Source organism: Zootoca vivipara, chromosome 6, assembly GCF_963506605.1.
Source record: "Zootoca vivipara chromosome 6, rZooViv1.1, whole genome shotgun sequence".
NCBI classification, from domain to species: Eukaryota; Metazoa; Chordata; class Lepidosauria; order Squamata; family Lacertidae; genus Zootoca; species Zootoca vivipara.
In genome coordinates, this window is record NC_083281.1 from 17,166,280 (window position 1) to 17,188,472 (window position 22,193).

At 47.4% G+C, this 22,193-nt stretch overlaps 2 protein-coding genes across 4 annotated transcripts; both read right to left on the bottom strand.

Moving 5' to 3' along the window:
* Window positions 1-1,809: 1,809 nt before the first annotated feature.
* On the bottom strand, window positions 1,810-10,357 carry LOC118087134 (zinc finger protein 260-like). Of its 3 annotated transcripts, none has more exons than XM_035119493.2 (6): window positions 9,830-10,357; window positions 8,029-8,459; window positions 7,809-7,890; window positions 6,676-6,740; window positions 6,019-6,145; window positions 1,810-5,142 (listed from the first exon to the last, which is right to left on the bottom strand). In XM_035119493.2, exons 2-6 carry the CDS (start codon window positions 8,440-8,442, stop codon window positions 3,641-3,643), a joined length of 2,190 nt encoding a protein of 729 aa, XP_034975384.2. In that variant the 5' UTR covers window positions 8,443-8,459; window positions 9,830-10,357; the 3' UTR covers window positions 1,810-3,640. The 3 variants fall into 3 exon arrangements, with proteins under 3 accessions (XP_034975384.2, XP_034975385.2, XP_034975383.2); XM_035119494.2 differs by having other exon boundaries at window positions 8,029-8,510; XM_035119492.2 differs by having other exon boundaries at window positions 8,029-8,636.
* Window positions 10,358-14,204: 3,847 nt separating this feature from the next.
* Window positions 14,205-19,968, bottom strand: LOC118087133 (zinc finger protein OZF-like). The gene is made up of 5 exons (XM_060275518.1): window positions 19,534-19,968; window positions 19,251-19,332; window positions 18,912-18,994; window positions 18,329-18,455; window positions 14,205-16,751 (listed from the first exon to the last, which is right to left on the bottom strand). The coding sequence occupies exons 1-5, from the start codon at window positions 19,693-19,695 to the stop codon at window positions 15,514-15,516; spliced, it is 1,692 nt and encodes a 563-aa protein (XP_060131501.1). The 5' UTR covers window positions 19,696-19,968; the 3' UTR covers window positions 14,205-15,513.
* Window positions 19,969-22,193: the final 2,225 nt, after the last annotated feature.

A 22,193-nucleotide genomic window follows, 5' to 3' on the forward strand; every position in this document is an offset into this window, starting at 1 on the left:
TAGAACAGGATTGGTTCAAAATTGGGAAAGGGGTACAAGTCTGTCTGTATATGGTCTCCCTGCTTATTTAACTTAGGTATATGCAGAATACATCATGTGAAAGGCTGGACTGGATGAATCCCAAACTGGAATTAAGATTGCCGGAAGAAATATCAACAACCTCGGTTATGCAGATGACACAACTTTGATGACAGCTCAATATAAAAAAAAACCTAAGATCATGGCCATGGATCCCATCACACCCTGGCAAATAGAAGGGGAAGAAATGGAGGCAGTGACAGATTTTACCTTCTTGGGCTCCATGATCACTGCAGATGGTGAAAGCAGTCAAGAAATTTAAAAAACACCTGCTTCCTGGGAGAAAAGCGATGACAAACCTAGACAGCATCTTAAAAAGCAGAGACATCACCTTGCCAACAAAAATCTGTATCAGGCATCCCCAAACTTCGGCCCTCCAGATGTTTTGGCCTACAACTCCCATGACCCCTAGCTAACAGGACCAGTGATCAGGGGTGATGGGAATTGTAGTCCAAAACATCTGGAGGGCCGAAGTTTGGGGATGCCTGATCTATATAGTTAAAGCTATGGTTTTCCCAGTAGTGATGTATGGAAGTGAGAGCTGGACCATAAAGAAGGCTGATCGCCAAAGAATTGATGCTTTTGAATCATGGTGCTGGAGGAGACTCTTGAGAGTCCCATGGACTGCAAGAAGATCAAACCTATCCATTCTGAAGGAAATCAGCTCTGTGCTCACTGGAAGGACAGATCCTGAAGCTGAGGGTCCAATACTTTGGCCACCTAATGAGAAGAGAAGACTCCCTGGAAAAGACCCTGATGTCGGGAAAGATGGAGGGCACAAGGAGAAGGGGACGACAGAGGACGAGATGGCTGGACAGTGTTATCGAAACTACCAACATGAATTTGACAAACTGCAGGAGGCAGTGGAAGACTGGGGTGCCTGGCGTGCTCTGGTCCATGGGGTCATGAAGAGTCGGACATGACTAAACGACAACAAAAACAACATGACATATAGAAGAAATCTGAAGGCAGCCCTGTTTTGGGAAGTTTTTAATGACTGATGTTTTAATGTATTTTTAACCTTCTGTTACAGGGATGCGGGTGGCGCTGTGGGTTAAACCACAGAGACTAGGGCTTGCCGATCAGAAGGTCAGCGGTTTGAATCTCCGTGACGGGAATCTCCTGCCAACCTAGCAATTCAAAAGCACGTCAAAGTGCAAGTAGATAAATAGGTACCACTCAGACGGGAAGGTAAACGGTGTTTCTGTGCACTGCTCTGGTTCGCCAGAAGCGGCTTAGTCATGCTGCGCACATGACCCAGAAGCTATACACCGGCTTCCTCGGCCAGTAAAGCGAGATGAGCGCCGCAAAACCCAGAGTCGTCCATAACTGGACCTAATGATCAGGGGTCTCTTTACCTTTACCTTTTTAACCTTCTGTTGGAAGCCACCCAGAGTGGCTGGGGAAACCCAGCCAAATGGGCGGGGTAGAAATAATAAATTCTTATTCTCAATTTGATGCCAACTGCACCCTGAAAGGACTGAGACCTGAACTCTGAGGTCAAACATTGCCTTTAAACTGCATCAACCTCTTCCCAACCCCATTTCCTTTGGTATTACTATCTTATTTTTTCTTTCTAACAAAGCATTTTCCTTTTAGTGTTTGCTACTTTCCCAAATAAAGACAACCCTTCTTGGTTTTTTAAAATAAATTTATTGAAAGCATCTTAAATCCATACCAATTCTCAACATTACAAATACCTCCCCCCCCCATTTTTCCCATTCCCCCTCCCCCCAGGACTTCCCCCAGCTCCCATAACTGTTTTATAGATCTATATTGTTTCTGCATGTTTTACAATTGTAACTGTTATTTTTATAATGTTCAAGTTTATATTATACTAATACAATTTGTGTACAGTATGTTTATTCAAATCCTGCCAGTGAGTCTAAGTCTCTTTGTTGTTTCTTCAGATAACTTGTAAAAAGTTCCCATTCTTGCTTAAAGTCTCGATTGTCCTTTTAACAAAGTTTGTATGTTAATTTTGCCAGTTCCACATAGCTCATCAATTTTTCTTGCCATTGTTCCTTCATTAGTATTTCTTCTTTCTTCCATTATTGTGCTAGCAAAATTCTTGCCGCAGTTGTAGCATACATAAATAAATTCTTAGTCTTCTTTGGTATGTGTTGTCCTAAAATCCCTAATAAAAAGGCTTCCGGCTTTTTAACAAAAGTCCTTTTAAACATTTTTTTCAATTCATTACACATCATTTCCCAATATTTTTTAACTTCTCTTACATTCCTATCACATATGGTAAAAAGTCCCTTCTTTTTCTTTACATTTCCAACACATCTTGTTCCCAGTTTTATACATTTTTGGACTGGTGTAATATACCATCTATACATCATTTTCATATATTTTTCCTTCAACAAAGAACAATGTGTAAATTTCAATATTACTTTCCATAGCTTTTCCCAGTCGTCAAATTGTAGATTATGTCCAAAGTCTTGTGCCCATCTAATCATTATTGATTTATCCTCTTCGTCCTTCATTTCTCACTATGACAAAATGCTATAGGCAAAGACAACCCTTCTTGTGATATGTGGAACCTCTAGATAAACTTACGTATAACTATTGGTATCACCATGTAGAACTATAATCCGTTACAGAAGACATTTGAAAAACTGAGGTGCAAAGGAAAAAAATTGAAAAACATGCAGTGGAAGATGTTCGACATCTGAAGTGCATTCGAAAACGGAGGCAATTACTTCCCAGTTTGCAGTATTCGAAAACCGAAACGTTCAGCTTCGAAGACACTAAAAAAACAAGGTTCCGCTGTATATCAAATAAACTTTATTTGTCTAGTGTCCTTTAGATGTCACAATATAACCCTGGTGGTTGCTCAACTCCTCCCTCTTTCCCAAAACATCACCTGCCCTTCTAGGGTCAGATAAGGCTGGAAGTGGTAGGCAATGTACACATCACAGCTTTACACAATGCAGGAGGGTGGCATGCGGATTACAAAATGCAGGCATACACAAATCAAGCCTCATACATTCTATCGAAAAGGCTAAATGCAATAAATACTAGGACACTTCGAACAGAATCAAAATCTATAATATCTAATATTCATTCAACTACCACAATTTTCACACCAAATCCTTCCTAGGAAAGCTCAGCATGGACAGCAACCTCATCAGTGTCACCAAATCACTCTTATTCCTCACCCCAGGGCATGACATGAAGAAAATATTCAATGAATGAATAAATCTTTATTTGCGTCAGCCACCGGCCATACCAATAAAACAACAATACGATATACAGAGAATAAAAATGAAAATCCATTATATAAAACACATTTTAGGGTTCTGAGTCAATAGTCAAATAGTGGATCTTATTCTAATTGTCCCAGCTAAAAGCCTTGCAACCTTTGCTGTCACCTGCTCATCTTGATCTGACAAGAGAAAGGAAACTGTAAAGAAGGCATTAAAGGCCTGGGTCAAGAACTTATAAGTCACAGTTCTGGGTACGTATTAGGAATAGCTATGGGGCACCAGATGGGGCAAGGAACCCAGCTACAATCCTTACCTCATACAAACTAAAGTCTCCTAAAAAGTCTCCAGTACTATAATTTGCCCCCAATGTGAGTTCTTTGATGGGAAACGAGATGGGCCTGGTGTATGAAGCTCTCTCCACATTCTTGGCACTGAAATAGTTTCCCCTCGCTGTGAATTCTTTGATGGATTGTGAGTTTGGCCTTCTCAATGAATCTCTTTCCACATTCCAAGCACTCATAGGGTTTCTCCCCTGTATGAATTCTGTGATGGGTTGTGAGATGGGCCCTCTGGGTGAATTTCTTTCCACATTCCAAGCACTCATATGGCTTCTCCCCTGTATGAATTCTTTTATGGACACTGAGAAGGCCTCTGCGAACGAAGCTCTTTCCACATTCGAAACACTGATATGGCTTCTCCCCTGTATGACTTCTCTGATGGGAAGTGAAACATATTTTCCAAGTGAAAATCTTTCCACATTGCAAGCACTGGTAGGGTTTCTCCCCTGAATGAATCCTCTCGTGGACAGTGAGCTGGCGTCTGTCAATGAAGCCCCTTCCACATTCCAAGCACTGATAAGGTCTTTCCCCTGAATGAATTCTCTGATGGGAAGTTAAACTGTCTTTTTTTCTGAAGCTCTTTCCACATTCCAAGCACTGATGGGGTGTCTCTCCTGTATGAATTGTTTGATGGACCATGAGGTGGCATCTTCGAATGAAGCTCTTGCCACATTCCATGCACTGATAGGGTTTTTCCCCTGTATGAATTCTCTGATGGGAAGTTAAACTGCCCTTTTTTCTGAAGCTCTTGCCACACTCTTGGCACTGATAGGGTCTATCTCCTGTATGAATTGTTTGATGGGCCATGAGGTGGCCTTTTCGAACGAAGCTCTTTCCACATTCCAAGCACTGATAGGGTTTCCCCCCTGTATGAATTCTCTGATGGGAAGTGAAACTGTCCTTTCGACTGAAGCTCTTTCCACACTCTTGGCACTGATAGGGTTTCTCCCCTGTATGAGTTCTTTGATGGACAATGAGCAGGCAGCTGTGACTGAAGTTCTTGCCACACTCTTGGCACTGATAGGGTTTCTCCCCTGTATGACTTCTCTGATGGACTGTGAGCTGGCTTTTACCTCTGAATCTCATTCCACATTCTAAGCACTGATAAGGTTCTTCCCCTGTATGGATTCTCTGATGGGTAGTTAAACTGTCCTTTTTTCTGAAGCTCTTGCCACACTCTTGGCACCGATAGGGTTTCTCTCCTGTATGAATTGTTTGATGGGCCATGAGGTGGCCTCTTTGAACAAAGTTCTTTCCACATATCAAGCACTGATAGGGTTTCCCCCCTGTATGTATTCTCTGATGGGAAGTGAAACTGTCCTTTCGAGTAAAGCTCTTTCCACAGTCTGGGCACTGATAGGGTTTATTCTCAATGGGATTTCTTTGATTTGAAGTGGAATGGGAGCTCTGACTGAAGTTCTCTCCACACTCTGAATATGGATATGACTTCCCCACTGTATGGATTTTTTCGTGGTCTCCCTCATTCTTCATCTCCAATTCATCACCACCTGCAACTAAGTGACAAACAGATTAGAGCCTCAGGAAGCAATGGATCCGCAAATTATGGAGCAGTGTTGGTTAATGCTTGTGACAGGGAAAGAACTGAAGGGAGTTAGATGTGAGGTCTTCCTACAGGGTTCACTTCCTGAGATTCAAAATTCAAAAAATCTGGATATTTTTCTGGGAAGGATTCTGTTTGGCCCAATCATGGCATCTGTGGAATCTCCAATGTCACTCATCTCTTTAGTCAACCAGGGACAGAAAGAAGCAAGAACAGAAACAAAAAATCTGACAGAAGCTACTTCTTGAATCACCTTGAAGCCTACATTTAAGATGCCCTGGGCAGTTTAGAGGAACCTGGAAAAAAATATGTGAGGATGGTCTTATCTCCACAGGAGGGTCTTCTGGTGAGCTCCTTTTCCCCTCCTCAGCACCATGCAACTCTGGAGGCCCTGGCCCTATTGGGGGGGGGGGACAAGGATGGAGTCTGAGGGGGAAGGAATGCAGTCAGTCTTCCTTCTTCTTCTCCTCTGCATCTGGCCAGATGGTTCCCAGCCCTGCTGGAGTAATGGCTGCTTTCCTGAGGCCCTTCATCTTAATGGGTGGCTGTGGGAGGCTACAGACAGGACAGGCCTTCAAGAGTGAAAGGGGGGCCATCTTGGAGGGGGACACGCATGATTATAATAATAATAATTTCATTATTTATAACCCACCCGTCTGGCTGGGTTTTATGCTTTGAAAAAGCAGAACTGGAGGAAGAATATTCACAGGGAAAACAGTCAACAATCTCAGGTGCTGCTGTTGAGCCCCATCGAAATATCAGAGGCTCCTCCCATAGAGGGATGTGTTGAATTTCAAAGCAGGTAGGATGAGGCAACCGAGAATCTTACCAAGAGAGTCCAAGATCCCACAATTCTCCTCCATAACCTCCTTATGGAGAGCTCTCTGGTTAGGATCCAGCAGCGCCCACTCCTCGTCTGTGAAATACACAGCTACATCATCAAAGCACACTGGACCCTAAAAGAAAAAGGTTGTCCTCTTAGACAAAATAAAGGTGAACTGTTATACTTTACTCTATTGTTTTCTGCCTCTTAATGAATGTTCTGTTTTAATGGGAATCTTTTTCTGCACATTTTATGGATGCATATTTTGATGTTTTAATGGAATTATTCAGTGTGTATTTTCATGAGATCATTAAGAACCTGATGTTCTTCAAATCATGTGAACAACCATTTCCTTTTGCCACATGGTAGGATCCCCTTTCTTCTGTCCCTCTGTGCTGCTCTTGATGGGTGGGGAGGACCCTCCTGATGCCCTATAGACAACTTCAAGGTGCGCAGGGGGGCAACAATATGGGGATGAGAGGGGGGAAGCCCCATTCTGCGACTGATGATGTGAATCCTGGCCACTGTTTGGTATGGTGTATAAACTGCTTAGAAGCCTATTTTAGCATTCAACCCTTCTTTCCTTGGCGGTTCCTTCCACCATTCCTCTGTGTCCAACCCGTCCACGACATCCTCTTTCCCCACATGGCTCCTTCCTCCTACCTGATCCAGTTCCGTGATGTCAGCTTCCCCTTCGCCACCAAGAAAAGATGGACAGACAGGTCTTGCTACGAGAGAAAAAGGTACGTGCATGCTTTACTCAGAAAGAAAACTACAGTGGGCCTTCAAAAAAGTATGAGTTGCCACATAAATGTGGATGTTTGTACCCATTTCAAATATTTTTTTTATTTTTTTTATAAAGCATTTTATTAAATTTTCCAAATAAACACATTTAAAACAATAAACAAAACAAACAAACATTCAAAAACAAATACAACACACACAACTATCTTTTTAACAATTCTTTCCAAATTTCTCCTTCTCAATGCTCTGCCGAGCTTGACTTCCCTCCCTCCCCTCATTTGGTTTTCTATTCAGCTCTTATCTCGCAGTTCCTTTATTCCATCCATTTAAAATCAATTTGTAGGATTTATTTCAGTCCTGCAAGTGTCTTTAAACTTCTACAGTTCTTTTCCATATAATCCACAAATTTACTCCAGTCTTTTTGGAACCTTGTTTCCCCCTGGCTCCGGATCCTGCTAGTCAGTCTCGCTAGTTCCGCATAGCCAGGCATGTCAAACCTGCGGCCCTCCAGATGTTTTGGCCTACAACTCCCATGATCCCTAGCTAGCAGGACCAGTGGTTGGGGAAGATGGGGATTGTAGTCCAAAACATCTGGAGGGCCGCAGGTTTGACATGCCCGGCATAGTCTATAATTTTTGTCTGCCACTCTTCAATCGTCGGTAAATCCTGAGTTTTCCATTTTTGGGCTAATAAAGTCCTAGCCGCGGTTGTCGCATACAAAAATATTATATAGTCCTCCTTTGCAATCTCTTGTCCAATAATTTCTAATAAGAATGCCTCTGGTTTTTTGGGAAAAGTATACTTAAGAATCTTTTTCAATTCATTATATATCATTTCCCAAAATCTTTTAACTTTTTCGCATTTCCACCACATATGATAAAAATCTCCTTCCTTCTCATTACATTTCCAGCACTGCACCCATTTCAAATATTACTGTAGTTGTGCAAAAATACATCTCCCCTCCTCTGGGCTCTTGGTCCCCTGTGACCTCCCCCCCAAAGATGAAAAGAATTCACAAAATGTGACCAGAGAAAAAACTCCTCCCTCCTTACCCAGTGGCCTCTCTCTGGAGTCCAACGGAGTTCTGTCTACCTCAGAGGAATCAAGACTGATTTCTGCAAACAGATCCTTCCCCTGCAAGGGCAACAAGCATTCAAAAGAATTAGATTAGAACTGGAATGGCAAAGGATGGGCAATTTAGTATAGAATTGGGGAATACTCTCCCTCATGTTTTGAGCCCCTTGGGAGTATCCAGATGAAAGTCTCTCTCACCTGCTGCTCTGCCTGCTTTCTCTCCTCTGCCTGGCTCAGGAGGAATCCTTCGGCCAAGGCCACTGCCTGGGAACTGGTCTGTGCTCCACATTCCCTCACCCAGCTCTCTGTCTCTGGAGGAAGGAGAGCCAACAACTGCTCCAAGATCACCAGGTCCAGGATCTCAGCTTTCGTGTGCCTTTCTGGCTTCAGCCACCGACAGCAAAGGTGATAGAGTTGGTTGCAAAACTCTCGGGGTCCTTTGGCCTCCTGGTAGAAAAGCCGCCCGAGCTGCTGGCTCTGCACATCTGAGCGGAGGACGTCCTCATCACCCAGGATCCTTTGGACAGACTTTCCCCAGATTCCTCCATGGCTATGAGTTAGGATGGAATGGCCTCTTCCTGCTTCAGTGCCAGCCGAGTCTTCCTCATCCATCTCTGTTCTCAGGACACCTCCAAGAAATTGAAAGTTATGTCTGTCCTAATGTGTGGTTTTAGCAAATCCTAAAAAGCAAATACATTTTTTCTGATAAAAATGAATACACAATTGGGTGAATGTTCCCTGGGCAAACATGGATGAGTCTTTCTAGGAACCAGGGCTGGACTGTACCACAACTCAGACTGATCTTTCTTTTTAAAAAAAAGGAAGGAAGAAGAAGGAAGGAAGTCAGAATGGATGAGTTTGTGCTAAGTACCACTGGGACCCAAGGCAATAGTGGGGGTCTCTCCCACCCACATTTCTTTCCTGCTTCTGCCTCATGTTCCAACACTTAGAATCTCCCATATTCTCAAGACGCCTTCAGTGGGTCCCTCTTTCTTTATTCTGAGGGTCAGATATTTACCTGGCCAACCCCCCCCCCCCCCGAGAGCCAAGTGGGTGGGGCAAAATAACTTGTGGGCAGGGCTGGAATCATCCCTACCTCTTGGCCTCCCTCATCCCACTCTCCTGCCTCTGGGTTTAGATTGCTCTCTGCCACAGATTCTCCCTGCTCACTGAGCCCTGTTACCTCTTCAGCTTCAGATACCTCCTCCTCCCAGTCTTCTCCCTCTGACCAGTCATCATTGCCCCCAAACCCCTCCCCTGGCCCAGAGCCGCCTTCCCCAGCTGGTTCCCCTCATCATTCCTCTGTGCCCACCCAGTCAACGCAGCTCCCTCCTTACATCCTTTATTCTGTTACCACCAGGTTGGGCTCTGCTTTTCTTTAGGGTGAAGACAGTCCAGCCTCCTGTTCTCTCCCAAGGGCAACTCTCTCCCCCTGCACTTCCCAGCAGCTGGCATTCAGAAGCATGGCTGCCTCCAATTGTGGGGGCCAGGAGCCATTGCTAACCCACTGCTCCTCCCTGAATTGGCCTCATCCTCTTCTAAAGCTATCTCGCTTGGTGGCCATCCCTTCCTCCTGTGAGAGGGGGTTCAATGGGTCTAACTGTGCACTGTGACATGGAAGGACTTTATCATAGAGACCAAATTTTTATTTCTATCTCCAAAGGTGTCCATCTGGCTGCCACCTGGGCTGATGAACGTGGCTGTTTCCTCAATCCCATCGGGGTTCCTTTGCATGCCCTTTACTTCCTGACTCAGTGACCCTCCCCCAGGAGCAAGCGGCGTCTTGATGCTAAGGAAGAAGAGAGTTGCAGACCTCCTGCTACTTGCAGCCTCCCTGGTTTTGCAGAGTGGAAGCGGGGCAGAACCTCTTGTCCCTGGCTTGGGGATCCCCCTGCAGGAACTGCGCATGCTCCCCATGGACCCGCCCCCGCAGCCCTGGGACACCCCCGCCCCACTTCTCCCCCAATGCACCCTAAGCCAGAAAAGTGAGGAAACTCACCAGGTCCCTGAAGGGAAACTGAGGCGGCTCCTGCAGAGGAGACGAAAGCCACCTTCCCCCTCTTGCAGGGAGGAACCTGGGAAAGTGGGAGGGGCTTTGGCTCGGGAGGACCTCGCTCCCTTTATTTCCTGTCCACTCTAGCAATGCATCTCAGTTCCTTTTTACCCTTGCAAGCTGGAGCAAACCAAGCTCACATTTTCTCTCTCTCTCTCAGGAACCCAGGAGGAGCCACGTGAATTGCAGAAATAAACCCGAATAAGACAGGAGAGATCTGCTGGTAGAACACGAGTCTCTTTGATCTCAGGGTCCTGGGTTCGAGTCCCAGGGGTTGGGCTAGATGACTTTGGGGGTCCCTAATAATGACGACTCCATGGCTCTCGTGGTTGGCCTTCTGCGCTGTTCCTTTGAACCCTTGCAAAGCGGAGCTTCCCAGGCTCCCTTCTCTCTCTCTCAGGAGCCAGGCACCCAGTGGGGTCTTCTTTGGAGGACCCTCCTGGCTGCCCTGCACCCTCCCCTGCAGCCCTGGGACTCCCCCCATCTCCCCAACGAGAAATGAGACTCACCGGATCCCAGAAGGCGGAGCAGAGAGACAACAGCCCCCCTCCCCTTGCAGAAAGGGGGAGCCTCCTCCCTTTATTCCTGGTCCTCTCTAGAAATCCAGCTCAGTTCCTTTTAACCCTTGGCGAGCCGGGCGCACCCATCTCCCCCCTCTCTCCCTCTGCCAAGCAGGCTCCCCGGGCATGGCCTGCACCCATCGGGGTCTTATTTGGGGGGCCCTCTGGGCTGGCTTCTGAGCTGTTCCCTCTCTTGGATACAGAAGCAGGAGGAGCACGAAAGGCCCGAATGGGGACAGGCTCTGCAAAGACATCCTCCGGGCACCAGCCTGGCTTTCATTTTGATGCCAACAGCACCCTGAAAGAACTGAGACCTGAACTCTGAGGTCAAACACTGCCTTAAAATCGCACCAGCCTCTTCCACATTTGAAAATGGAAGCAATTACTTCCAGTTTTTCGGCATTCGAAAACTGAATCGTTCAGCTTCGAAGACGCTAAAAAACCGAGGTTCCGCTGTACAGTATATCAAATAGAATAGAATAGAATAGAATAGAATACACACACACACATACACCCATCACAACTCCGGGATCATATTATTTAGTTACAGCATTTAAGATGGTTATAGCTCTTGCATAGACACTTTTTTAATCTATTCGTTCTTGATTGAATTGTTCTGTATCTCTTGCCCGAAGGCAACGGTGCAAAAAGACTATATCCAGGATGAGATGAATCCTGTAAAATATTATTTGCTTTTTGAAGGCAATGGGAGTTGTATAGTTCTTCCAGAGATGGCAGAGGATGACCGATAATCTTTTGGGCTGTGATTATGATCTTCTGGAGCACTTTCCTATCCATGACTGTGAAGCTGGAAAACCAAGCACAGATACAGTATGTAAGAATGTTCTCTATGGAGCCTCGGTAGAAGGACACCAGCAGTCTCTCACTCAGCTTGTTCTTTTTTTTAAAGTCTGAGGAAATATATTCTCCGCTGGGCCTTCTTCACCAGAGCAGTGGTATTCGCACTCCAGGTCATTCTCTGCTCGATGGTAACACCCAAGAACTTAAACACAGCCACCCTCTCCACCCGGTCCCTGCCAATATACAGGGGCTGAATGTCCACCTTTTTCTTCCTGTAGTCCACCACCAGTTCCTTGGTCTTGACAGTATTAAGGACCAGATTATTATCTCCACATCAACCATAGAGCTGCTCCACCTCATCCTGATAGTCGGACTCATCCCCCCCAGAAATGAGCCCCACCACAGTGGTGTCATCAGCAAACTTGATGATTTTGTTGCTAGAGTGGATAGCTGTACAATCATAAGTGTAGAGCAGGCATCCCCAAACTTCGTCCCTCCAGATGTTTTGGACTACAATTCCCATCATCCCCGACCACTGGTCCTGTTAGCTAGGGATCATGGGAGTTGTAGGCCAAAACATCTGGAGGGCCGCAGTTTGGGGATGCCTGGTGTAGAGGGTATAGAGCAGGGGACTCAACACACAACCCTGTGGGGAGCCGGTGTTAAGGCTAAGGGCTGTGGACATATATGACCCTACTCTAACCCTCTGGGAGTGGTCCGACAGAAACTTCAAAACCCAGAGACAAATGGAGTTAGAAAGTCCAAGCGCCTCTAGTTTGGACATCAGTCTATGGGGGAGGATAGTGTTAAAAGCAGAGCTAAAGTCCATGAACACCAGCCTCACATAACTCCCCAGCTGCTCCAGATGGGACAGAGCGGCATGGAGTGTGGTAGTGAGGGCATACTCCGTGGATCAATTCACCCTGTATGCAAACTGGGAGTTGTCAAATGTCGATGGAAGACAGGAAATGATGTAACTCCGTACCAGTTTCTCAAAACACTTCATAATAATCGGAGTAAGTGCAACTGGTCTGTGGTCATTCAGACTACTAATTGTGGATTTTTTTGGCAGAGGAACAATAGTTGATGACTTCAGGCAGGGTGGGATAATAGACTGGTGTAGGGACTTGTTGAAGATCTTAGTAAAGACCCTCGCCAGCTGGTCCGCACAGCCCCTCAACACCCGTCCAGTGATGCCATCAGGGCCAACAGCCTTCCTTGGATTCAGAGACCTCAGTACCTGCCTCACCTTATGCTCTTCTACAGTAAATGAGGGGCCACTCTGGGCTGGTAGCTGTAATACAGCCTTCTCTGGTGGCTCTCTCTCAAAGCGAGCGAAGAAGAAATTAAGCTCCTCCGCCAGTGAACTTTATTCGCCTAGTATCCTTTAGATGTCACTATATAACCTTGCTTCTCCCGCCTTACAATCAGTGTTGGAAATGAGAATGGGAACTTTGTACCTGGGATGCAACATTTCATGGAAGCAATGCAATCAGATGCTATTCTCTATTAAACACATTCCTGCCCTTAGCGCTCTTCCCTTCGTCTCCTTCCTTCCATCTTTGAAGACGCTAGTCAGGACAGATCCACTTCCTCCCATGGAGAAAGAACTTGGATTAGAGAAGCTCCCATCCCATCGCCAGCCCTCTTGTTATCCTAAGAAATTGATGGTCATGTCATTAAAGATCATCTTCAATGGGATCTCTGTGGGTTGGAGAAATCAATTTGCCCGCAACCCTTACACCTTGGACTCCACACCAATGCAACTCCCCTCACCTTGCAAAATGACGGATCCATGGCGTTTAGGACCCCCCACAATCCTAGGGGTGTAAGAAATCCAGACTTGCCTTGCATAGAGCTTCCTCCTCCTCCTCCTGTTGCTGCTTGTATAGGGAACCCGGTTGCAACAGAATAAACGACCATTGCCTTTGCTTCGCTTCTCCTTGGTGGGAGTTCACCCATCCTTCCGACCACTGAGGAGCCTGATAGGGTTTCCCGAACCATCAGTGTATTTTTACAACCATTTCAACCCCTCACATCAATTGTTGCTTTGTAAATGTTTTTCTCTCTCACTCTGTGCGCACACACTTGTGCAATGAGTAGAGTGTTTGCTTAACTGCTCAACTTCGAAAATGAAGAGGACAGCACTTGACTTAAGCTTCTCACAGACGAAAGATTGAAACTACTGCCTTTTATGGCAAACATGCTCTGTGTGTGTTCAGAAGATACCAGGAAGAGCTTCAAGCAGACACTGCCACCATCCTGGTCATGCCAAGGCTGACTATGGCAAACAGGAATAGAACAGAACAGAAATGTAGAGTAGAAAGGCACCCCCAACTACTGACAATGCAGGAATCTCAACTCAATGAGAGATGGGTCATCCAACATCTGATTAAAAACCTCCCAAGAAGAAGAGGACACCACCTTCTGACGGAGTCTGTTCTACTGTTGAAGAGTTCTTACTGTCAGAGAGATCTTCCTGAAGTTTAATCAGAACCCCATTCCAGGATCTTTAGGCCACTGGTTCATATCCTAACCTCCAGAGCAGGAGAAAAAAGGAGCACCACCAATTTGCAGCTTTGAGGAGCTGAAAGAGGAAGCACCTTGAGCCTCCCTAATCATGCTGTGAAAACCCAGGCATCTTCAGATCAAGGGCGGTACCTGTATACAAATTGAATAGCAATAGAAATAATGAAGTATGTGAATTGCTCATGTGGTAAGAATTTGCTTCCACATCACCAGTTCGTGACCCAGGGGAGGGAACACCTGAAACAAAAACTCAGAACCAAGAGAATGAGAGCAATCTCAGCACCCTGCAGGGACCCGGTTTATGCAAACTTGTATTGCAATAGGAAAGCCTTGCTAACCTGTTGTTCTGCAGAACGGCTAGCTTGAAAAGGCTGCTAGGAGGCACGTTAGAAGAAACTTATATGCACAACACTGAAGACTCATAAAACATCAGAAAAAGGTCACAGGTCATGGGGCACGTGGTTCCATGCGGGTATGGACTCCCCTGATATTACCTTGCAGTGTCCCAGAGTGCCCAGGCCATTTGGGTCTCTTATGTGTCACTTTGACACCATGCCCATGGCAACCAGGCCTTCCATGGGACTGTTGACATTCCAATCCCCTATCTTACTTCCCTGGTACCAAAACATGTCAAAGGGGTTTGAGGAGAGATGTGAGTTCACACCGTGGTGGTAGCTCAACACCTCCCTCTTTCCCAAAACATCACCTGCCCTTCTAGGGTCAGATAAGGCTGGAAGTGGTAGGCAATGTACACATCACAGCTTTACACAGTGCAGGAGGGTGGCATGAAGGTTACAAAATGCAGACCCATAAAAATCAAGCCTAATACATTTGATCTAAGAGGCTAAATGCAATTAATACTAGGACACTTTGAACAATATCAAAATCTATAATATTTAATATTCAATCAACTATCAAAATTTTTACTCCAAGTCCTTCCAAGGAAAGTTGAACATGGACGGCAACTTCATCAGTCTCGCCCAATTGCTCTTATCACTCTGTTCAGCCATGACGTGAAGAAGGTATTAAACACCTTGGCCAAGGACTTGCAAGTCACAGTTCCGGGTACATAGTAGGAAGAGATATGGGGCACCAGATGTGGCAAAGAACCCAGCTACAATCCTCACCTCACACTGACTGAAGTCTCCTAAAATTAAATCTGTATATAGTAACTTTTATAGTTCTCCCCCACTGTGAGTTCTTTGATCGGAAACATCAGGGAGTTGTTCGGGCTACTCCCGAGTAAAGATGCTCCAGTCCACACTGTCTTAAAGAGTTTTATTGTGCATACTATTTACAGTGCAGAGATAGCAGAAAACATGGCCACCTAGTCACTTTCAGAGTCCGGCAATGGCTTTCGTCTGCTTCAGGGCCAGCATAAAAGCCTGGGCACCCCGAAACGCCGTCCCTTAGCCCTACGTGAGGGTGCGCACTTCAATTCGGGCGCCGGATGGAGAGGTCTCCCCTCTTGCTGGTTGGGGCAGCGCCTGGGCTCTGATGTCTCGCTAAGCCCCTCATCCGCTGTCCCTCGACCAGAGCGTTGCCAGGGCTCGGACGCCTCACTGAGCCCTCCCCCCATTCCGCTCCATTCCTCGTTCCCTCCTCCTGACTCGCTGCTCATGCTATTGCTGGGTGAAGTGCTAGTCAGGATGACGGGGGGAGGCTCCCTGTAGGGAGTACCCCTGACAGGAAACAAGACAGGCCTTGTTGACAGAAGCTTTTTCCACATTCTAAGCAGTGCTAGGGTTTGTTTCCAGTATGAATTCTTAGATGGGAAGTGAAACTTATTTTCCTAGTGAAGCTCTTTCCACATTGCAAGCAATGATAAGGTTTCTCTCCTGTATGAATTCTTTGATGTACAGTAAGCTGGCCGTGTTGACTGAAGCTTTTTCCACAATTTTGGCACTGATAGGGTTTCACTCCTGTATGAATTCTTTTATGGGAAGTGAAACTTATTTTCCAAGTGAAGCTCTTTCCACATTCCAAGCACTGATAAGGTTTCTCCCCTGTATGACTTCTCTGATGGACAGTGAGATTACATTTTTTTCTGAATCTCTTTCCACATTCCAAACAGTGATAGGGTTTATCTCCAGTATGAATTCTTTGATGGGAAATGAGACTTGCTTTCCCAGTGAAGCTCTTTCCACACTGCAAGCACTGATAAGGCTTCTCCCCTGTATGAATTCTTTGATGTACAGAAAGATGGCCTTGGTGACAGAAGCTCTTTCCACACTCTAGGCACTGATAGGGTTTCTCTCCTGTATGAATTCTCTGATGGGAAGTTAAACTGTCCTTTTTTCTGAAGCCCTTTCCACACTCTTGGCACTGAAAGGTTTTCTCTCCTTTATGAATTTCTTGATGGGCCATAAGATGGCCTTTTCGAATGAAGCTCTTTCCACACTCCAAGCACTGATAAGGCTTCTCCCCTGTATGAATTCTCTGGTGGTAAGTTAAACTCCCCTTTTGACTAAAGCTTTTTCCACACTCTTGGCACTGATAGGGTTTTCCCCCTGTATGAATTCTCTGATGGACAGTGAGATTGCCTTTTTTTCTGAATGTCTTTCCACATTCCAAGCAGTGATAGGGTTTATCTCCAGTATGAATTCTTTGATGGGAAATGAGACTTGTTTTCCAAGTGAAGCTCTTTCCACACTCTTGGCACTGATAGGGTTTCTCTCCTGTATGAATTATTTTATGGGAAGCGAGATTGCCCCCGTTATTGAAGCCCTTTCCACACTCTTGGCACTGAAAGGGTTTCCCCCCTGTATGAATTCTCTGGTGGATAGTGAGCTTGTTTCTCTGACTGAAGCTCTTTCCACACTCCAAGCACTGATAGGGTTTGTTCCTGATGGAATTTCTTTGATTTGAAGTGGAATGGGAGTTCTGACTGAAGCTCTCTCCGCACTCTGACTTCCCCACTGTGTGGATTTTATCGTGGTCTCCCTCATTCTTCATCTCCAATTCATCACCACCTGCAACTAAGTGACAAAACAGATTAGAGCCTCAGGAAGCAATGGATCCGCAAATTATAGAGCAGTGTTGATTAATGCTTGTGACAGGGAAAGAAGCGAGGTCTTCCTACAGGGTTCACGGCCTGAGATTCAAAAAGCCTGGTTATTTTCTGGGATGGGTTTTGTTTGGCCCAATCATGGCATCTGTGCCATCTCCAATGTCACTCATCTCTTTAGTCAACCAAGGACAGAAAGAAGCAAGAAGAGAAGCAAAAAAAATCTGACAGAAGCTACTTGAACTTCCTGAATCACTTTGAAGCCTGCATTTAAGACGGCCTTGTGCAGTTTAGAGGATCCTGAAAAAAATATGGAGGGGTATCTTATCTCCCCCAGAGGCTCTTCAGCTGAGCTCCTTTCCCCCTGTTCAGCACCCTGCGCCTCTGGTGGCCCAGGCCCTATGAGGGGAAGGAGAGGGGTCAACCGTCCTTCTCCTCCTCAGCATCTGGCCAGATGTTTCCCAGCCCTGCTGGAGCCATGGTTGCTTTCCTGAGGCCCTTCCTCTGCTGCTGCCCCTGGTGTAGGGGCCCTGACGAGTCTGTGGCAGACAGAGGGAGGCCCAGAGCCTGTCCCAGACAGGGCAGCCCTACAAGAGCAAAAGGAGGTCATCCTGCAAGGAGTGGGTAGGCATGAGCATTTGCCTCCCCCCCCTTTTCCTGGAAAGCTGAAGCAGGCGTTTCTGGTCCCCCCCCCCACCTGCGTGGCCGAGGGATTCGCTGCTACTGGATTCAGGGTCGATCCCAGGGCCACTTGCACAGGAGCCCTGCCTCCCCAGTGACTCTTCTGATGAGTCTGCAGAAAGGTCCAGCTCCTAATACAAGTCTCCTTTGGAGAAAAGCCCTTTCTGCCTGTTCAAGCCCTTTCCAAGGCTCCCCCTCACCCCAAATACCAAGAAGCCTCTAAGACCTTAGGTCCAAAACACAAGGAAATGAAAAGGCCCCGAATATTGATGCTGGGAGGGAGAAGAAAGGGGATAAGGAGCAAACGAGCAAAGGAAAAAATCCCTTCCAAGATGGCATTTCTGACTCTTCTCTTTTGCCGTGACCAGAGCAGCCAGCAAAAAATATCCTAGCAGGGGCTCACAGGAAATGGAAATGGAGATAAAGGGGTTGTCCCTGTCCCAGATATACTCTCAAAAGAGAAGAAAATTTATTTCTTGCCAGTAGTGAAGGTTCATATTTCTCCCTTACAGGAGAAGTTTGCAATCTCCTATGCCAATCCTCCCTTTCGTCAACAAGAGACGGAAAGAAGCAAGAACAGAAACAAAGAACTTGACAGAAGCTATTTCCACATCCTGAATCAGTCTGAAGCCCATATTTAAGACGGCCTGGGCAGTTCGGAGGAGCCTGATCATGGTTTGAAAAGGCAGAACTGGAGGAAGAATATTCACAGGGAAAGCAGTCAATAGTCTTCCATCCAATGCTTGCTGTGGGAGTGTTAGCATCCCAGGTGCTGCTGTTGAGCCCCATCGAAATATCAGAGCTTCTTCCTATAGAGAGATGTCTTGAATTTCAAAGCAGATAGGATGATCCAAGAGGAAGCCTTACCGAGAGAGTCCAAGATCCCACGATTCTCCTCCATGACTTCCTTGTGCAGAGCTCTCTGGTCAGGATCCAGCAACGCGCACTCCTTTTCTGTGAAATACACAGCTACATCTTCAAAGCACACTGGACCCTAAAAGAAAAAGAAAAAGAAAAAGGTTGTCCTCTTAGACAACATCAAGGTGAACTGTTGCACTTTGCTCTGATGTCTTCTGCCTCTTAATTGATGTTATGTTTTAATGGGATTCTTCTTCTGCACATTTCATGATGGACACATTCCCATTTGCCACATGGGAGGAATCCCTTTCTTCTTTCTCTGTGTGCTGTTCTTGCCGGGTGGGGAGGACCCTCCTGATGCCCTATAGACAACTTCAAGGTGCGCGGGGGCAATGACAGGGGGATGAGAGGGGGAAAGCCCCATTGTGCAACTGAAGGGGTGAATCCTGGCCACTGTTTGGTATGGTGTGTAAACGGCTTAGAAGCCTATTTTAGCATTCAACCCTTCTTTCCTTGGCGGTTCCTTCCACCATTCCTCTGTGTCCAACCCGTCTACGACATGCTCTTTCCCCACATGGCTCCTTCCCCCTACCTGCTCCGGTTCCACAGTGGCAGCTTCCCCTTCGCCACCAAGAAAAGATGGACAAACAGGTTTTGCTGGCATCATTCTGTCTCCTACGAGAGAAAAAGGTAAGTGCATGCTTTACTCAGAAGGAAAACTACAGGTGGGCCTTCCAAAAAGTAAGAGTAGCCACATAAATGTGGACGTTTGTACCCATTTCACATACAGTATTAGTTGTGCAAAAATACATCTCCCCTCCTCTGGGGTTTGGCCCCCAGTGACCTCCACCAAAGGATGAAAAGAATTCACGGATTAGTTTCAAAATCCACAACATATAATTACATGGAGAAAAAACTCCTTCCTCCTTACCCAGTGGCTTCTCTCTGGAGTCCATCGGAGTTCTGTCTACCTCAGAGGAATCCTGACCCATTTCTGGAAACTGATCCTTCCCCTGCAAGAGCAACAAGCGTTCAAAAGAGAGAGTGGGGAGAAGGATTAGAAAAGAAGTAGCTGATGCAAACACTTTAGGGGTATCGGATATCATTCCTCAGATGCTTACCAAAAAAAGGATGACAATATTAGAAGAGAATTGGGGGATACTCCCCTCAAGTTCGGAGCCCCTTGGGAGTATCCAGAGGAAAGTCTCTCTCACCTGCTGCTCTGCCTGCTTTCTCTCCTCTGCCTGGCTCAGGAGGACACCTTCAACCAGGGCCACTGCCTGGGAACTGGTCTGTGCTCCACATTCCCTCACCCAGCACTGCATCTCTGCTGGAAGGACAGCCAGGAACCGCTCCAAGATCACCAGGTCCAGCATCTCAGCTTTCGTGTGCCTTTCTGGTTTCAGCCACTGACGGCAAAGGTGGTAGAGTCGGTTGCAAACCTCTCAGGGTCCTTTGGCCTCCTGGTAGCAAAGCCGCCCGAGCTGCTCGCTCTGCACATCTGAGTGGAGGGTGTCCTCCTCACCCAGGATCCTTTGGACAGACTTTCCCCAGATTCCTCCATGGCTATGAGTTAGGATGGAATGGCCTCTTCCTGCTTCAGTGCCAGCTGAGTCTTTCTCATCCATCTTCTGGACATGCGTAGAAGCAACTTCCGATGCCGCTGTGCCCATTTCCAAAATGTCCGCAGCGCCAGAAGTCGCTTCTACGCATGTCTGGAAGTGCATAGAAGCAACTCCTGGTGCCGCGGCACTGCTGATCCCGGATTTTTCAATCCGGAACTTGGCACCTATGCTGTTACCTCTTCAGATTCAGATACCTCCTCCTCCCAGTCTTCTCCCTCTGACCACTCATCATTGCCCCCAAACCCCTCCCCTGGCCCAGAGCCGCCTTCCCTTGCAGGTTCCCCAACTGGTTCCCCTCACCATTCCGCTGTGCTAACCCAGTCAATGCAGCTCCCTCCTTGCATCCTTTATTCTGTTACCACCAGGTTGGGCTCTGCTTTTCTTTAGGGTGAAGACAGTCCAGCCTCCTGTTCTCACTGAGGCCAACCAGGGGCCTCTTCTAGGAAGCCCACCAGCAGGGCTGGAGCCCAAGAGCAACCCTCTCTCCCTGCACTTCCCAGCAGCTGGCATTCAGGAGCACGGCTGCCTCCAACTGTGTGGTAGAGGAGCCATCGCTAACCCTCTGCTCCTCCCTGAATTGGCTTCATCCTCTTCTAAAGCCATCTCGCTTGGTGGCCATCCCTTCCTCCTGTGGATGGGAGTTCCATGGGTCTAACTGCGTACTGCGACATAGGACTTTATTTATTTCTACCTCCAAAGGTGTCCATCTGGCTGCCACCTGGGCTAATTAACGTGACTGTTTCCTCAATCCCATCGGGATTCCTTTTCATACCCTTTTCTTCCTGACTCGGTGACCCCTCCTCCCCAAAGGGACAAGCGGCATCTTGATGCTAAGGAAAAAGAGAGTTGCAGACCTCCTGCTACTTGCAGCCTCCCTAGTTTTACAGAGAGGAAGCGGGGCAGAACCTCTTGTCCCTGGCTTGGGGATCCCCCTGCAGGAGCTGAGCAGGCTCCCCATGGACCCGCCCCCTGCAGCCCTGCGACACCCCCGCCCCACTTCTCCCCAATGCACCCTAAGCCAGAAAAGAGAGGAAACTCACCAGGTCCCTGAAGGGAAACTGAGGCAGCTCCTGCAGAGGGGACGAAAGCCACCTTCCCCCTCTTGCAGGGAGGAACCCGGGAAAGTGGGCGGGGCTTTGGCTCGGGAGGACCTCGCTCCCTTCATTTTCTGTCCTCTCTAGGAATGCATCTCAGTTCCTTTTAACCCTTGCAAGCTGGAGCAAACCAAACTCACATTCTCTCTCTCTCTCTCTCTCTGAGGAGCCCAGGAGGATCCACGTGAATTGCAGAAATAAACCCGAATAAGGCAGGAGAGCTCAGTTGGTTGAACACGAGTCTCTTTGATCTCAGGGTCTTGGGTTCGAGCCCCAGGTTGGGCAAGAGATTCCTGCGTGGCCGGGGGTTAGGCTAGATGACTTTGGGGTGTACCTTATAATGACGACTCCATGGGCCTCTTGGCTGGCTTTCTGCGCTGTTCCTTTGAACCCTTGCAAAGCGGCGCTCCCCAGGCTCCCTTCTCTCTCTCTCTCTCTCTCTCTCTCTCTCTCTCTCTCTCTCTCTCTCTCTCTCTCTCTCTCTCTCTCTCTCTCTCTCTCTCTCTCTCTCTCTCTCTCTCTCTTTTAGGAGCCAGGCACCCAGAGGGGTCTTCTTTGGGGGACCCTCCTGGCTGCCCTGCACTCTCCCCTGCAGCCCTGGGACTCCCTCATCACCCCAACGAGAAAGGAGACTCACCGGATCCCAGAAGGCGCCACTGAGGCAGCCCTTGCGGAGCAGAGAGACAACAGCCCCCCTCCCCTTGCAGAAAGGGGGAGCCTCCTCCCTTTATTCCCGGTCCTCTCTAGAAATCCAGCTCAGTTCCTTTTAACTCTTGGCGAGCCGGGCGCACCCATCTCCCCCCTCTCTCCCTCTGCCAAGCAGGCTCCCCGGGCATGGCCTGCACCCATGGGGGTCTTTTTGGGGGCCCCTCTGGACTGGCTTCTGAGCTGTTCCCTCCCTTGGAAACAGAAGCAGGAAGAGCACGAAAGGCCCGGAGGGGGAGAGGCTCTGCAAGGACATCCTCCTGGCCGGCCTTTTCCTCGCCAAGCTCTCCGGGCACCAGCGTGGCTTTCATTTTGATGCCAACAGCACCCTGAAATAACTGAGACCTGAACTCTGAGGTCTAACACAGCCTTAAAATCGCATCAGTTTCGAATTTTCCGTATCTGGGCAAGGTAATTGAGAGAGCTGTTGCTGAACAGCTTGGCAGGTAC

What these genes read in the sequence shown, in the direction of transcription:
- LOC118087134 (XM_035119493.2), bottom strand. Translation starts at nt 8,442, where the DNA reads ATGGATGAGGAAGACTCGGCTGGCACTGAAGCAGGAAGAGGCCATTCC. An exon ending in GAAAGCAGGCAGAGCAGCAG is followed by an intron (nt 7,891 to 8,028) that starts GTGAGAGAGACT and finishes TTGCCCTTGCAG; the next exon opens with GGGAAGGATCTGTTTGCAGA. An exon ending in ACATCACGGAACTGGATCAG is followed by an intron (nt 6,146 to 6,675) that starts GTAGGAGGAAGG and finishes TTTTTCTTTTAG; the next exon opens with GGTCCAGTGTGCTTTGATGA.
- LOC118087133 (XM_060275518.1), bottom strand. Translation starts at nt 19,695, where the DNA reads ATGCTGGACCTGGTGATCTTGGAGCGGTTCCTGGCTGTCCTTCCAGCA. An exon ending in CTCCAGAGAGAAGCCACTGG is followed by an intron (nt 18,995 to 19,250) that starts GTAAGGAGGAAG and finishes TTTCTCTCGTAG; the next exon opens with GAGACAGAATGATGCCAGCA. An exon ending in CCACTGTGGAACCGGAGCAG is followed by an intron (nt 18,456 to 18,911) that starts GTAGGGGGAAGG and finishes TTTTTCTTTTAG; the next exon opens with GGTCCAGTGTGCTTTGAAGA.